Genomic DNA, 15,408 nt, shown 5'->3' on the forward strand with positions numbered 1-15,408 from the left:
AGCCCTGTCCACATTTGATTTAGACACAATGTAGCCTTAGATTCTTGCTAATGCTGACAGCATCTTAGGCTTGTCTTGTTTGTAACCATCTTGAAAATTTTAAGGAGGTATTGCTTAGGTGTTTGGTAGAATGTCTTCAGTTCAGATTTCTATGATGGTTCTCTCTTGATTTCACTGGAGTTACTGGTTTAGGAAATGAAGAATGCAGAGGGAGAGGGCTATTTTATCATGCAGAATGAGTTCAGACTGTCAAAATGATTCATGACAGTAGATGCTGACCTTGTCTGACTGCCTAAAACAGTATTTGTTAAGTTTTGTAGTACAGTGTCTCCTCGTTTGCAAAACAATGCCCATTAGAAAGAAATCATTGTGCAACAAGGGAAGCAAAGGAAGTAACTTAGTTGTTTAGAATTCTACAAGGACAATCTGTCCTTCCATCTCCGGGCAGAAATAAATAAATGCAACACTTATTTATATTACTGTGGGCTCGTGGATGTTTATTTTATATCTTGCATTAAAAGCCTGTGTGACCCCACTTATCCTGATGCTCATACTGTTCTAGTATAGTCAGAGATAAATGTTTCTGTTGGCTCTATTGTCACTTTAACTTACCTCTATTTAAAGCTGTTTAGACTAAAATATTCATCTAAAGAGAGCAGAAAATTATGTCACATGAAAAATTTTCAGTGCTAGTAAGGTCAAGGGTCCTGCTTACAATCTGTTCAGTCTCCACAATCTGAAGTCAGTATCTGTGGCTCTCCACTGAGGTTGTAACCCTGCACATCCACCTATTAGACAGCCTCTTTGAGCCACTCCACGTCCAATAGCATTTATATCTGCACGTAAATACACAAACTGATTCTGCTGCTTTTCAGAGGCCCTTTTCCTAATATAGTTATTCACTGGTGTAAGCAATTATGAATTCCTGCCAGGCCAGACAGTGGTGGTGCATGCCTTTAATCTTAGCACTCGGGAGGCAGAGACAGGTGGAACTCTGTGAGTTTGAGACCAGACAGGTCTATCAGGTGAATTCTGAGACAGCCAGTGCTACACAGAGGAACCCTGTTTCAAAAAACAAAAACAAACAAAGAAAATTATGAATTCCTGACACCTCTAACTGTTCTGCAATGTCTCTCGTCAGAGACTGAAGTGGACTGGAGCTCCCCCTTCACATCACTCCACAATTCTTTCCTACAAAGCCAGAGATGAATATGAGGCTCACATTTGTAGCTTGATATTCCACATGACCACAGGTTTCGACCTCAGTCAAAACTAAAAGGGAAGCCTGGAAATCGAACCAGAAGTCTGTTTCTGCTTCCAACACCGCTGTTCCAAGAAGCTTAGGGCTGTGATTTTGTCACAGCACTGAGCATCCGTCTACAGAGAGAATACAACAGCCCTGAGCACCTGTCTACAGAGCAAATACAACAGCACAATGTGCATTCCTCGGGTGACACGAGCATCTGGTATTTTCTAACACAGGGGACTGCTGAGCCAGACAGTGCTCCAAGTAACAATGTCTCATCATTATTACATTAAATTTCTGTATCATAGGGTCACTTACCCACTAATTTTTCTTCCTTAGGAAAATAAGAATTTGGAAAAAAAAGAGAAAAAAGTTTGCTGCAGAATAATTTCTAAAAAGAAATATTTCAATAAATTTACATATTCAACAATAGGAAGTAATGAAATGAGTTGTTTTATATCCATATCACTGTGCAGCATGGAAACTTCAAATTGAAGCCATGGAGAGACTGAAATTAGAGTTAACATTTTAGAAAAACAGTGAGAGAAAAATGAAAGGAGACCATCATCATGATAACTTCAAGTTCTGGTCCATGGTTCATAAAATTACATTTTCATTAATGTGTGTTTGTATCTCTCTGGGTGGTGGTGGATTGCATTTAAAATATGATTCTTGGGGTCTTGAGCGATGATTCTACAGTTAAGAGCATGGGTTGCTCTTCTACAGGACAATGGGTTCAATACTCAACACCCACATGGCAACTCACAACTGTCTATAACTCAGTTCCAGGGGATCCAGTTCCCACTTCCGGCCTTCAAAGGCCCAGATCAGACATTCATACAGGCAAAACTCCACATCATAGAGAAAATGAATCTTAAAAAAAAACTGTTTTCAATGTGATTCTTACTGTTGTTCAAAATGTTCAGAAGTCATTGATTACACTATTATATCAAAACATAAAATTATTCCTGTTTTATAATATGATACATTTTTATAAGTCAATGATACAGTTACTTCAAAGAGGTCATGAACAGTTTTCAGTGATGTGACAAAATAGTTGTAAAATTAAATAAAAATACCAAATAATATGTGATGTTAGTCAATAGTAAAATGCTGATATGAGTGCAAAAATAATATAATTGCAACATGCATGTGTAATCCTGTAACATGCATATGGAATAAAATATATCCAATGTCTATAATGCATTTAAGATCATATGTATGGCTTTTATTATAAATGTATACTCAGATAGATGTGAGAGAATACAGAATGGAAATACTTAATATTAGTAGATGTTAGACTTTTGTGTGCTTACAGGATTTTTCAGCACAGCTTTCTTTATATTATATTTGTAATTATATTTATTGTACACATATTTATAAATATTATTTAACATTTATCAAGTCCTTAAAGGTCACCAGAAAGGTTAAATCAAAGAGCTTCTAATTTAATGTAGTATAGCTATAATCACTTTCCAAGGCACTGATTATTTAAAAAGATATTACTTCACCTGGAAGACCCACACAGGCAGGTGACACCTGGAGGGCCCACACAGGCTGACCAACTCTGCTATCATCCAGTCTCAGATTCAGCACTTTGAGTAGGTTCAACTCAATATTGACTCCATCCACAAGCTACTAGAGTACACAGAGGAGCTTGTTCTGCAGAATCAGCTGTCATTGCGAATAGGGCCAGCCCCAGAATGAAGCTACTCTGGCTGTACCCACCCAGCTTGCCCTGCTGGGAGACTGAGAGCATGGGCAGTGGTGCTGCCTGCAGGCACCAAGCATAAAGGCAGAGATGTGTGGCAGCCTGACGCTCTCACGGAACCTGCCCTCTGATTCCCTGCCTAGCTACAAGATCACTCTGACTCTGGGTAACAGTAGGATATATGAGATGAATCTCAGCAGTGATCCAGTATTTACAGTGCGTCAAAACCTTGAACCAGCCCAATGACTGGTTGAAATAAATATATGCAAGTAAAGCTGTTTGGGCAAAAACTATACTGCATATTATACAGTATATTATACACTGCAATTTCCAATGTCATTACATTGAATGAATATGCAGTGGAGGAGTGGAAAAGATGGAGCAACAGAGCGGTGCATGCAGAGAAGTGGAGCTAGAGACAGCAGGGATAGGTGTGAGGGAAGGGTAAGGTCAATGGTGGAACACGCTGCCCAGTTGGTAGGCAGGGTGGTGTGCTGCAATCTGGAACTTATGTATAAGTCTCAACATCTGAACATGCTGTCCAGCAGCATGACCACCCTGGCTCTGAGCAATGACAGGAAGTCCAAGATGGAGAAAACAACTTACAGCACACACAAGTGTATTAGTGAATTCCTGTGCCTAGTCTGTCCCCCTTGTAACCATTAGTGAGTCATTTACTGCTTCCTATCTGGACTCTGTTGCATCTGCCTCCAAACGGGTTATTCTCAGTCGGGGTGCTCTTTGACTGGTAGAAGAAAGAATGACTAAAGCTTGGGAAACAGCAGCAGCGCTGAGACACTGAGCAAAGAGGCTTGTCAGATAGAAGAGAAAGACCTCCACTGAGCAGGACTAGGTTCTTACTACGGCAGACGTCGGCCTCTGTCTTTTAGAGGAAGATCTACAATAGTTGTACTTTTGGTTATGGATGGGTTTATCAAGTATATAGTAAGCCAAATATAAAAAGAGGGAGAGAGAGAAAGAGAGAGAGAGAGAGAGAGAGAGAGAGAGAGAGAGAGAGAGAGAGGTAATATCAAAATATTATCAAATTGGGCTCTAAAAGCCTCCAGCAGAAATCAGCTGAGGAAGCAGCTGATCTCTTTAAAGCAGATCACTGAATTTCCTGATAGAGAGCCCTGAGCAGTACAGTGACCCCTTGGGCAAGGTGTTCAAGTATAAGAAGGACAAGTAACACCAGGAATGTAGTATCATCAAATTGAGAATTATAGATATTTACACACATCCAGCAGAAACTGACTGGAGAAATTGAGGGAGTCAGCTGTAGTTTCTACTTCCTTCCCCCTTAGGTATTTTCTTTTTTGTTCTTTCAGGGTTTTTTATTATTATTAATATTATTATTAAAAATTTTCACCTCCTCCTTTCCTCCAATTTTCCTCCCCCTCCCTCCATTCCTCCTCCCCCTCCCTCTCCAGTCCAAAGAGCAGTCAGGGTTCCTTACCCTGTGGGAAGTCCAAGGTCCTCCCCCCACATCCAATTCTAGGAAGGTGAACATCCATACAGACAAGATTCTCCCAAAGCCAGTACATGCAGTAGAATCAAAACCCAGTGCCATTGTCCTTGGCTTCTCAGTCAGCTCTCCTTGTCAGTCACGTTCAGAGAGTCCGGTTTGATCACATGGTCCATCAGTCCCAGTCCAGCTGGCCTTGGTGAGTTCCCATTAGATCTGCCCCACCATCACAGTGAGTGGGCGCACCCCTCATGGTCCTGACTTCCTTGCTCATGTTCTCCCTCCTTCTGCTCCTCATTTGGACCTTGGGAGCTCAGTCCAGTGCTCCAATGTGGGTCTCTGTCTCTATCTCCATCCATCGCCAGATGAGGGTTCTATGGTGATATGCAAGATATTGATCAGTGTGGCTATAGGATAGGGCCAGTTCAGGTGCTCTCTCCTCAGCTGCTCAAGGAACAAGCTGAGGACATCTTCTTGGACACCTGGGAACCCCTCTAGATTCAAGTCTCTTGCCAACCCTAAAATGGCCCCCTTAAGTAAGATCTATACTTCCCTGCTCCCGTATCCACTCTTCCTTCATCCCAGCCATCCCAATCCCCCAAGATCTCCCCGTCCTCCCCTTCTCACTTCTCTCTACCCATCTCCCCTTATCCCCACCCAACCCCCACCCTCAAGGCTCTCAATTTTTGAATAGCAATCTTGTCTACTTCCAATATCCAGGAGGATTACTACATGTTTTTCTTTGGATTCGCCTTCCTATTTAGCTTCTCTAAGATCAAGAATTATAGGCTCAATGTCCTTTATTAATGTCTAGAATCCACTAATGAGTGAGTACATACCATATTCATCTTTTTGGGTATGGGTTACCTCACTCAGGATAGTGTTTTCTATTTCCATCCATTTGCATGCAAAATTCAAGATGTCATTGTTTTTTACCCCTGAGTAGTACTCTAATGCATATATATTCCACAGTTTCTTTATCCATTCTTCCATTGAGGGGCATGTAGGTTGTTTCTAGGTTCTGGATATTACAAAGAAAGCTGCTATGAACATAGTTGAACAAATGTTTTTGTAGTATGATAGGGTATCTCTTGGGTATATTTGCAAGAAGTGGTATTGCTCAATCCTGGGGTAGGTTGATCCCGAATTTCCTGAGAAACCACCACACTGATTTCCAAAGTGGTTGCACAAGTTTGCATTCCCACCAGCAATGGATGAGTGTTCCCCTTACTCCACATCCTCACCAGCAAAGGCTATCATTGGTGTTTTTGATTTCAGCCATTCTGACAGGTGTAAGATGATAGCTCAAAGTTGTTTTGATTTGCATTTCCCTGATCGCTAAGGAGGCTGAGCATGACCTTAAGTGTTTTTTGTCCATTTGAACTTCTTTAGTTGAGAAGAAAGATATTCCTATGAACGTCCAAGAAGCATACAGAACACCGAACAGACTAGGTCAAAAAAAATCCCCTTGCCATATAATAATAAAAACACAAAACATACAGAATAAAGAAAGAATACTAAGAGCTGCAAAGGAAAACGGCCAAGTAACTTATAAAGGTAAACCTATCAGACTTACACCTGACTTTTCTATGGAAACCATGAAAGCCAGAAGGTCCTGGATAGATGTACTGCAGAAACTAAGAGACCATGGATGCAAGCCCAGACTACTATACCCAGCCAAGCTTTTGTTAACGATCAATGGAGAAAACAAAATATTCCAGGATAAAAACAAATTTAAACACTACGTAGCCACAAATACAGCCTTACAGAAAGTAATAGGAAAATCACAACCCAAGGAAACCAACAATGCCCACAATAATTCAGACATCTAGTGACCCTTCACCAGCACAACTCAAAGAAGGGAAAGACACAAACTCTACTAACAACAACAACAAAAAACAGATTTAACAACCACTGGTCATTAATATCACTTAATGTCAATGGACTCAATTCACCTATAAAAAGGCACAGGCTAAGAGACTGGATACAAAAACAGGATCCAACATTCTGCTGTTTACAAGAAACACACCTCACCCACAAAGACAGACCTCTACTCAGAGTAAAGGGTTGGGAAAAGGTTTTTCAAGCAAATGGACCTAAGAAACAAGCGGGGGTGGCCCTTCTAATATCTAACAAAATTGACTTCAAACTAAAATCAATCAGAAGAGATGGAGATGGACATTTTATACTCATAACAGGAACAATTCATCAGGATGAAGACTCAATCCTGAATATCTATGCCCCTAAGATAAAAGCACTCACGTATGTAAAAGAAACAATACTTGAACTCAAGGCATTTTCATAATACAGGATAGCGAGTAGTGGTCCTGTTGGGAATGGTTTATCTCTAGGTATTTTATAATAAAAAGATAGTTTTACTCCTGGGATTTTTTGTTTTCCCCCTTCCCTGTGAGAGTTAGGTCAGGAACCCTGGGTCATAGCCACTGTTTTGTGTGAGCCTGTTCAAGATACTTAGAACTTAGGAGAAATGTATGCATAAAAGGAGTGCTTTCCCTAATAAGACTAGAAATCATAGAATAATTGGCAACAACAATGTGATCTTTGTTGGCTCACAGGAATGACAAGGCCAGAAATGGCTCTGACTGCACACTTTGGGTGGCCCAGTCTGAGAGCAAGATGCTACCAACAGCCCTTGAACTTTGTGGTTGACCATTCCTGTCCTACAGGGAAGAACACCTTTAACCTGGTTAACATTTCTTAAAAGAGTCCAAGAACCTCAGAATCACTTAAGACTTGGACTAGGTTCAGTAATAATGTCAGCCATAAATCTGATGGTCTTGGCCAGAGGTGACAGGCCATGTTCTATCACTAGAGTCAGAGATGCTGTTGGGGTTCTCTATTGGTGCATGAAACACTAATAGAAACATATCCAAATTTGGGCGGTGGTGGAGCATGCCTTTAATCCCAGTACTTGGGAGGCAGAGGCAGGCAGATCTCTAAGAGTTCAAGCCCAGCCTGGTCTACAAGAGCTAGTTCCAGGACAGGCTCAAAAGCTACAGAGAAACCCTCTCTATCTATCTATCTATCTATTTATCTATCTATCTACCTATCTATCTATCTATCTATCTATCTATCTATCTATCTATATTCAAATGGAATACCCCCTTTATTAAAAAGGCAAGCAACAAGAGTTCCCATTGTGTTAAAAGGACTCTCTTTCAATATCTCATTGTGGACAAATCGAAACAAAATAAAGTGCCGAATGGCATATTAAGCTACCATTTATTTACATAAAATGAGAATGCATATAAATAAATATACATAGTCACAAAAATTGGTTGGAAAAGAAATGAGTTATTTCAGTTTGGGAAGGAAAGGACTTTTCGACAGCTTTCTTACATAAATCTTAATTTGTGAGCTGTAAGCTCCAAAGGTACCATCAAAGAAAGAAAAACACTATGTAAAAATTGGCATAGGAAATAGGCTGTAAAATGATGGAGTACAGAAAAGGAGAGAGAATTCAAGTTCACCCAAAGGGTAACCTCTGGATTACTTGCACTTTTTCATTTCTAAAAAGAGACTCCTGAGTTTATCACATTGTAATATTGACTTCATATTACAACAAATACATGAGAATGTTCTCAGGTTAACCTGGATCCCTTTCCTTGTAAGCAAATCCATTTAAACATTAGCTGAGGATTCCAGAGTAAAAACAGCTTTACGGCCAATGCCTTCTACAAGGACTGTTAAAGGTATATTAACCCTTTCAATCATTGTAAAATCTTTATGAAGAAGATATTGTCCTCATTTTTATAAATATGAAATTAGTTATAAAGGATGCTAGTTTGAATCCAATCACTGTGGCTCCAGTTTTTTTTCATAACTGTCCAAATGCGAACTATAATTTGACTTCTACTAAAGAGTACAGATTATGTGTTTCTTATGGACAACCTGCATTTCTTACTCACGAATATTATTTCTTCTTTTAAAGAATTTGTGGTGTGCACGTGCACGTGCTCTTCTGTCTAGGTACTCATGTCTAAAGGTATAATTTCCAGTGCCATGGTTAATTTAACTCAGTTGCTAATTAGATAAAAATGTTAAAGGGTACGGTACAGTTCATACTTACAAAGAGCTCTGAGGAACTGAAGACTAAAAATACATTGGAAACCTGTTCAAAATCCAGAGGGTTGTTAATTGTGTTATGATCACTGAAGAGGGAATTTTACCATATTCTAAATTCTATTTTAATTTCATTTTAGGATTTCATCAAAGGTCTTTCCATTTTGCTTCGGGGGACAGTACAAGAAAAACTCAACTGGGCATTTAATTTGTATGATATAAACAAAGATGGCTACATCACTAAAGAAGTAAGAGATGACACACCAATTTAAGTATCCTCTGAGATAGTTTTGATTAACTTCAGAGTATTAGACAATTTCAATGTTTACTTTAAAGGTCACATTTTACGAAATCAAAACTATTTTGTGATATGTTGGTAGAAATGGGATACATTTTAATAAAAATGTAACAGATAGAACTCATTCGTAGTAAATCTCCAAAGAAAACATGAAATACATCAATATTGTACTCCTTTTTTTCTGTTGATAATATGGGGGAAAGTTGGGATCTTTGGGAGTGGCAGAGGCCTTCTCTTATCAGGTAGACAACAGTTTGGGGGTCAAGGGTTCCAGGAAATCAACAGCCACCAAAGCTATACCACCCAATGGCTGTCAGGTATTTCCCTTGTTTGGGGGTGAATCAGGACAATGTTGTGATCAACAAAAAGAACTAGAGGTACACTAATAATGTGGCATTCACAAATTAAAATGGTTTGCTGATTTAAAACAACAGAAGATAAGGGATGAGGGAAGGTAGTCACCCTTTGTGTAGGATGCTAATAAGATTGAAAGAATGTTCTGCTTGAAGCAGGGGCATACTTAAGGGTCACAAGGCCTATATTTCTCTCTGCATTGCTATCTTCCCCAGAGTGAAGGTCTGAACAAACAGTCCTATTTGACATAAGGTTCTCAGGACCAGTGGCATGAACATGCTTTATGGGATACAGACTCCGTGTGACAGGGCACCACTGCTTGATTAGTCACCAAGGATACATGGTGTCAGATTAGGTAACATCAAGGAGTGCTAAATTTAAGACTTCATGAATAGATATGCTTCTTCCATATTTGGTATAGCATGAATATCCACTTCCTAGGCACCTCAAGAACATTAAGGAACCTAGAGGACATGAAGAATTTTAGCTCCTCCTAATTGAACCATTCTTTCCTTTGCTACAATGCTGAGAACTGAATACAGTGCTAAGGTTCTATTCTTTTCTAGGTTTAATACAGCTCATCAACTTTGCCTACAGTTTACTTATGTCTTACTATTTATCTATGTTAGAAATGCCTGATAAAGTTTCATTTATTTTTGCAAACTACTTTATCATGCAATACATACTCTCAAAAGTAAATAGAATAGAACTGTATCATCTACTGAATCTAAAATGGATTTCATGTCAGATAATAAATCTAAATATTTAAGAAACTAGATATTACTTTTGTCTTGTAAGATTAAAATGACATGGCAAACAATAGATTTTACTTTTAATGCTAACAAAATGTTAAGATGCTCCCTAGTCAAAATATTTGAATTTGTGTTACTTCTTCAGTTAAAGCAAAATTAGGAAAAAGTGATAAAAATAAAAACAGTCTCCAGGGACTTTACTATTTACTGATAATTAGTACTTAGTTTTAGTTTTAAATGCAAAATATTTCTAATAAGTAGAAATCAATAAGTGTGCAATAGTCCAGTAAAACAAAGTCTATGTATTTTTGAAAACGCATTAAATCAGACTATTCCTTTCCCAACCAAGTGAGATACATGGGAATCTACTTCATTGCAAAACTGAAATTTCACAGTCGATTGTTACATTCTGATTCCACTGCGTTGGGGCTGTTGGCTTCTGGCAAACTAAGAGGCACCTCAGAAAGAATTTAAGAAACACGTGAACGGAACACAACCTCCTAATGCATCTGGATGCGCTTCTTCACCTGGTGTGCAGCCTCACACGAGTGCCTTTCCATTTCAGGAAATGCTGGACATAATGAAAGCAATATATGACATGATGGGGAAATGCACATATCCTGTCCTCAAGGAAGACGCTCCCCGACAGCATGTGGAGACATTTTTCCAGGTGGGAACGAGAGATGCGAGGGAAGATGGGAGGGAAAGCAGCAATGAATAGATTTCTTGATACTTGCAAAGCACCTTGATGTAAAAAAATGGAAAGAAGAATGTTGATTCACAGAGACAAAATGGAAAGGAAAATGTTTATTCATAGGGACTGAACAATAGCACACATAGCATCTTAATTTCATATTTTGGGCTTTTGAATTAATTATTAAAGAAAATTGTAACTCCAGAAGAGTCATTTTTATCCTGACTAAGCCATTCTGTTTCATAACTGTTCACACAGTTCATACAATACCCTTAAAAATAAATTCTCAGTAATACTCTCCCATTTTATAGAAGGAAAAATCAAGACTCTACATTTCCAAAAAACTGTATGAACTCTGTCATATTTAGAAATCACTTTAGGTGGCTCATGTTTCACATTGTGTGGAAAAGGATACAACCTATGATGATTTTGCCCCACCATTATAGGAAGTCACTAGCTCCTCCTAGCATGAAATTGTCCCACATAACATATCACATGCTACATTCTTATCTGTGTCAGTCAATCGGGTATGGGGAGAATATCAAAAGGCCATCCAATACAATGCTTTGTTCTTTTCTTTCTCAACAGAAGATGGACAAAAATAAAGATGGTGTTGTTACCATAGACGAGTTCATTGAAAGTTGCCAAAAAGTAAGTAAGGAAAAGAACTCGCCCTTTTGTTAGTGTCAGCTACAGTGAGCACAGCCAATGGGAACTAAGCAAAATAGACATCAACTGTAGAAGCTGAACATGATAACGGGACAATCTTTTCACCTGAAAGCAGATTTCTGTGCACATCCAACTTGATAGACTGTCTATCCTGAAGCAAAAATTACACACATCATCCGTTTGTTTCTCGAAACCTTTAGAGGTTATTCATTACTGATAAACAAAAACATAGATGCCAGGCGGCGGTGGTGCATGCCTTTATTTCAGCATTCGGGAGGCAGAGGCAGGCAGATCTCTAATAGTTCAAGCCCAATCTGGTCTACAGAGGGAGTTCCAGCACAGCTAAGGCTACGCAAAGAAACCGTGTGTCCAAAAAAAATAAATAAATAAAATAAAATAAAAACATAGATCTAAATTTCTGCTTCAGAAGCTGGAGAGGTGGCTCAGTAGTTGAGTGTTTGCTGCTCCCTTTAGAGTTCCAGAGCTTGGTTCCCAGCACCAAAGGCAGGAATCTCACAATGGACTGAAATTCCAACACCATGGGACCTGAGACCCTCCTCTGGACTCTGCAGGCACATGCATGCTTGTGTTCACACACCTACACGCAGATGTATGTACATATAATGAAAAAAATAAAACTGTAAGTGGAGACTGCTTGTTTTCCAGCTGCCAAGAACCGAATAATCACGCAGAAACTATATTAATTACAATATTGCTTGGGCAATAGCTTAGGATTCTTATTAGCTAACTCTTACATCTTAAACACATTCCTATTATTTTGTGTTTGTTTACCAGTAAGGTTTTGGGGCATCTGTCTTCTTTGGCAGCTACATGGTGTCTCTCTGACTACTCTCTCTATATATCTCCTCCAGCCTGGCTATATTCTGCCCTGCTATATGCTGAAGCAGCTTCTTTATTAAGCAATGATAATAAAATATATTAACAGTATACAGAAGTGAAGCCCATATCATAAAACTTTACTCTTTCCAAGACATAGTTCTTTTAAAACATTATTTATTGTATCTTCATAGAATTAAAAAATCCAGTGCCACAAACTATGGAAGATTGAATTGGTCTTTGGTTTGTTTCTCTTTTTAATTTTAAATTTCCATCTGTGTATGTATGTTATGAGGAAGGAACATGCCATGACACACATTTGAAGGCTAAAGGACAGCTTACAAGAGTTAGTTCTTCCCTTTGCCACTTTGAGTTTCAGAGATCAAATTTAGGTCTTCTGCAAAGTATAATTGATTTAATAAACATGGACAAAAAGGAACACTTTGGCTGAACCCAATAATTGTCCCCACTTATAAAAATAAAGAGGAAATAATTCATAGAAAAAAATCTAGTAATTATGTGCTCTCTGGAAATCTAGACTTAGCTCACCTAGAGTGATTCAACTTCATGCATGGGGATGGTCATAATTATAAATAAGCATGGAGACACATTTGCTGGTGGTTTCCCCCACTTTCAATTGTTAAGTTATCAACTTTCCTGATGCCTGCTTGTTTCTCAACTCACCTTTCAAAGTCAACATCTCGGAAAGATTTAAGTGGTGACATCAACCCTGTGGGCAGTGTCAGAACTAGCATTGGGGCAATGGAAGCACCAGCGCTCCAGCAGTGACACGCCGACACAAAGGTCTCCAACAGTGTTTACTGCAAAAGTGTTTCCCCAGAAGTTCTCTCAAGAGCCCAGTCTGCCACTGGAGCTCATTTCTAAGAAACAGCCTTAGATGAACCCATGCACTGTACTATGGGTTCTCCTAACCAATCATTTCTTGGATGTTCAGAACTATTCAGTTTTAAAGACTCCTACAGGAAATACAGATTTAGCAATAACTGACAGCTAGAGGTAAAATGGCTGTAAGCATACTGATTGCTCTCTGTCCTGGAAGATGAATATTTGTATACCTTCTGTGTTTTGACTTGCAATCTACCTAAAATGCCAAGGTTCCCACCTGTTCTTGGATAATCTCTTGAAGCTTGCCACACACAAGGGGGTAGGGGAGACTTATTAGATTGGCTTATAGATTGCAGTCACAGTAGTTTAAGAATGGCTGTCTCCCACTGTAGAGACTGAGAATCTGTAATTCTTCAGTTCGCAAGGCTGCATGTCCACAAAGTCTCAGTCTGGCATTGGAGTCCTAAGGGACTCCTGGAGAGCTGCTGACCTTCAGTCTCTGCGGAAACCCTGAGAAGGCAATTATAGTACTGGCAAAGGGATACCAGCAAGAGTGAAAGCAAGCAGGCGAAGAGCAAAGTTGTTTTCCATGTCCTGATGCCACCGAGATTTAGGATAGGTCTACCTGCTTCAAGTAATCTTGTCCAGAAAACCCATCATGGGACCTGCCTAGCAGCTTGTTTTAGTAGGACACCTTGTGCCGTTAACAGCCAACCTTAGCCATCATAGTCACTGTTTTCATCCCGACATCATTTGAGAAATATTCTGGTCTACTACCAGGTTAAGTCATAAAATAGCTAAAGGCATATTCAAGAAAGTATAAAATGAAGCCTTGTAGTTATTTGTATAGAATGAAGAACAGATATACTAGCCAACACAAAGCAGCACATGAAGGTCATAGACCATACTTAAAGGTACAGCAGTACTTTCCATTATAAACCCTGCAGATAAAATCCTCCTCTTTCTCCCTTACAGGATGAAAACATCATGCGCTCCATGCAGCTCTTTGAAAACGTGATCTAATGTGTCAGCACATCCTCCGCTGAAGAGGCCAATGTGAACTCCTCTACACACTTACAAGTTGGAGCCCCCACTTCTAGCATAGATTGCTCAGCTTTACACTGAAGCATATTATGCAAACAGCTTTGTTTTAATATAAAAACAACCACCCCCCAAGATTTAAGTTTTCCAGTTACCAATCTGCATCTTCTCTGCACCATCACTGGGGTCATGAAATGTGCTAACTCGTTTCATACTCTGAGGCTATTCAAAAGGCACAGAATCTGGAACAGTTTTGATCCTTAGCCACGTGGTACTGAGGCTTTCACAGATCAGTGATTTTAAAACTCAAGTGGGTTTTCCTACTCGTTTGTATGTATTCAGTCCTGGATTTTAAATGGTTTTTCTAAAATATTTACATCTGTACTTAATTTCCAGAAAGCCAATGACCTTTCATTTAATTCAAATTATCTAACACTGAAAAGTAAACAAAGATTATTGCAATTAAAAAAAGACCAAAAACACAGTCCCAATTTCTATGGCTTCTCCACCTGCTAATGTTAAAGACATTAATGTATCTGGCATTTTTTAAGAACACTTAAAAACTTAGTTTATTATCAGATGTTAGCATATACCTAACAAAATTATTTTAGTATTTGTTAATTTTTCCATATTAAAGCCAAGGCTCTATATAATCCATGTTACTTTGGACCTGTTTGATCTTATATGTAGACTGTTTTGTACTGTGTCATGAAGTAGAAATTTAAAGTGTCAAACAATCCAAGGATGTTTACAGATTTACAAAGGGTCCGGATGTCTGTCCTCCAAAACCTAGTAATGCTTCTTAGCAAGTAACTCAAACAGCAGCAAAGGGCAATTCTAGCCACCCCAAACACCCTAATGATCTCACAGCATGTTTATTATAAGCCATTGAGGGACAGAGAATCCTTAACTGCCCCAAAGTCACCAGAAGTGAAGATCAAGTAAAATATTCTTTGAAAACACCAGTGATTCTATCATATTGGAAATTACACATAAGGCTGTTTAGAAAATGGAATACAAACATTGAACAGTTCATCTGAATTGCATTATGATTTAGCACATCATATAGCTTAAAGGATTCAGATTCATTTCAGTGATCTTAAGGCAAACTGTAGAGCTGCCACAACAGTACTATAGATACACATACCTTCCCTGTTCATAGAAATATCACAAGTACCAAGAGGATACAGGAGGAGAAAATTGCGACTGTCTGCAACAATAAATCAGGTATCTATTCTGGTGTAGAGATAGGATGTTGAGAGCTGCCCTGCTATCACCAGTGTAGGAATTAAGAGTAGTACAATACATGTACACTGAAATCTGCCATCGCGTGTTTGTGTAAACTCAATGTGCACATTTTGTATCTCAAACAGAAAAATAAAAGCAAAATAAAGTGTTTATTACTCTATTGT

General features: G+C 38.9%; 1 protein-coding gene across 5 annotated transcripts in view; it reads left to right on the forward strand.

Moving 5' to 3' along the window:
• The window catches only part of Kcnip4 (potassium voltage-gated channel interacting protein 4), a 1,063,700-nt gene extending 1,048,296 nt beyond the window's left edge, over nucleotides 1-15,404 (forward strand). For all 5 annotated transcript variants that reach the window (XM_085691911.2, XM_085691910.2, XM_085691909.2 and 2 more), the window contains 4 exons: nucleotides 8,646-8,753; nucleotides 10,475-10,579; nucleotides 11,192-11,254; nucleotides 13,931-15,404. In XM_085691911.2, the coding sequence (XP_085548037.1) occupies nucleotides 8,646-8,753; nucleotides 10,475-10,579; nucleotides 11,192-11,254; nucleotides 13,931-13,978 (324 nt within the window). In that variant the 3' untranslated portion in view covers nucleotides 13,979-15,404. The remainder of the gene's footprint in view (nucleotides 1-8,645; nucleotides 8,754-10,474; nucleotides 10,580-11,191; nucleotides 11,255-13,930) is intronic.
• Nucleotides 15,405-15,408: the final 4 nt, after the last annotated feature.

The sequence above is a fragment of the Myodes glareolus genome, chromosome 8 (genome assembly GCF_982192425.1).
Source record: "Myodes glareolus chromosome 8, mMyoGla1.1, whole genome shotgun sequence".
Taxonomy (NCBI): Eukaryota; Metazoa; Chordata; class Mammalia; order Rodentia; family Cricetidae; genus Myodes; species Myodes glareolus.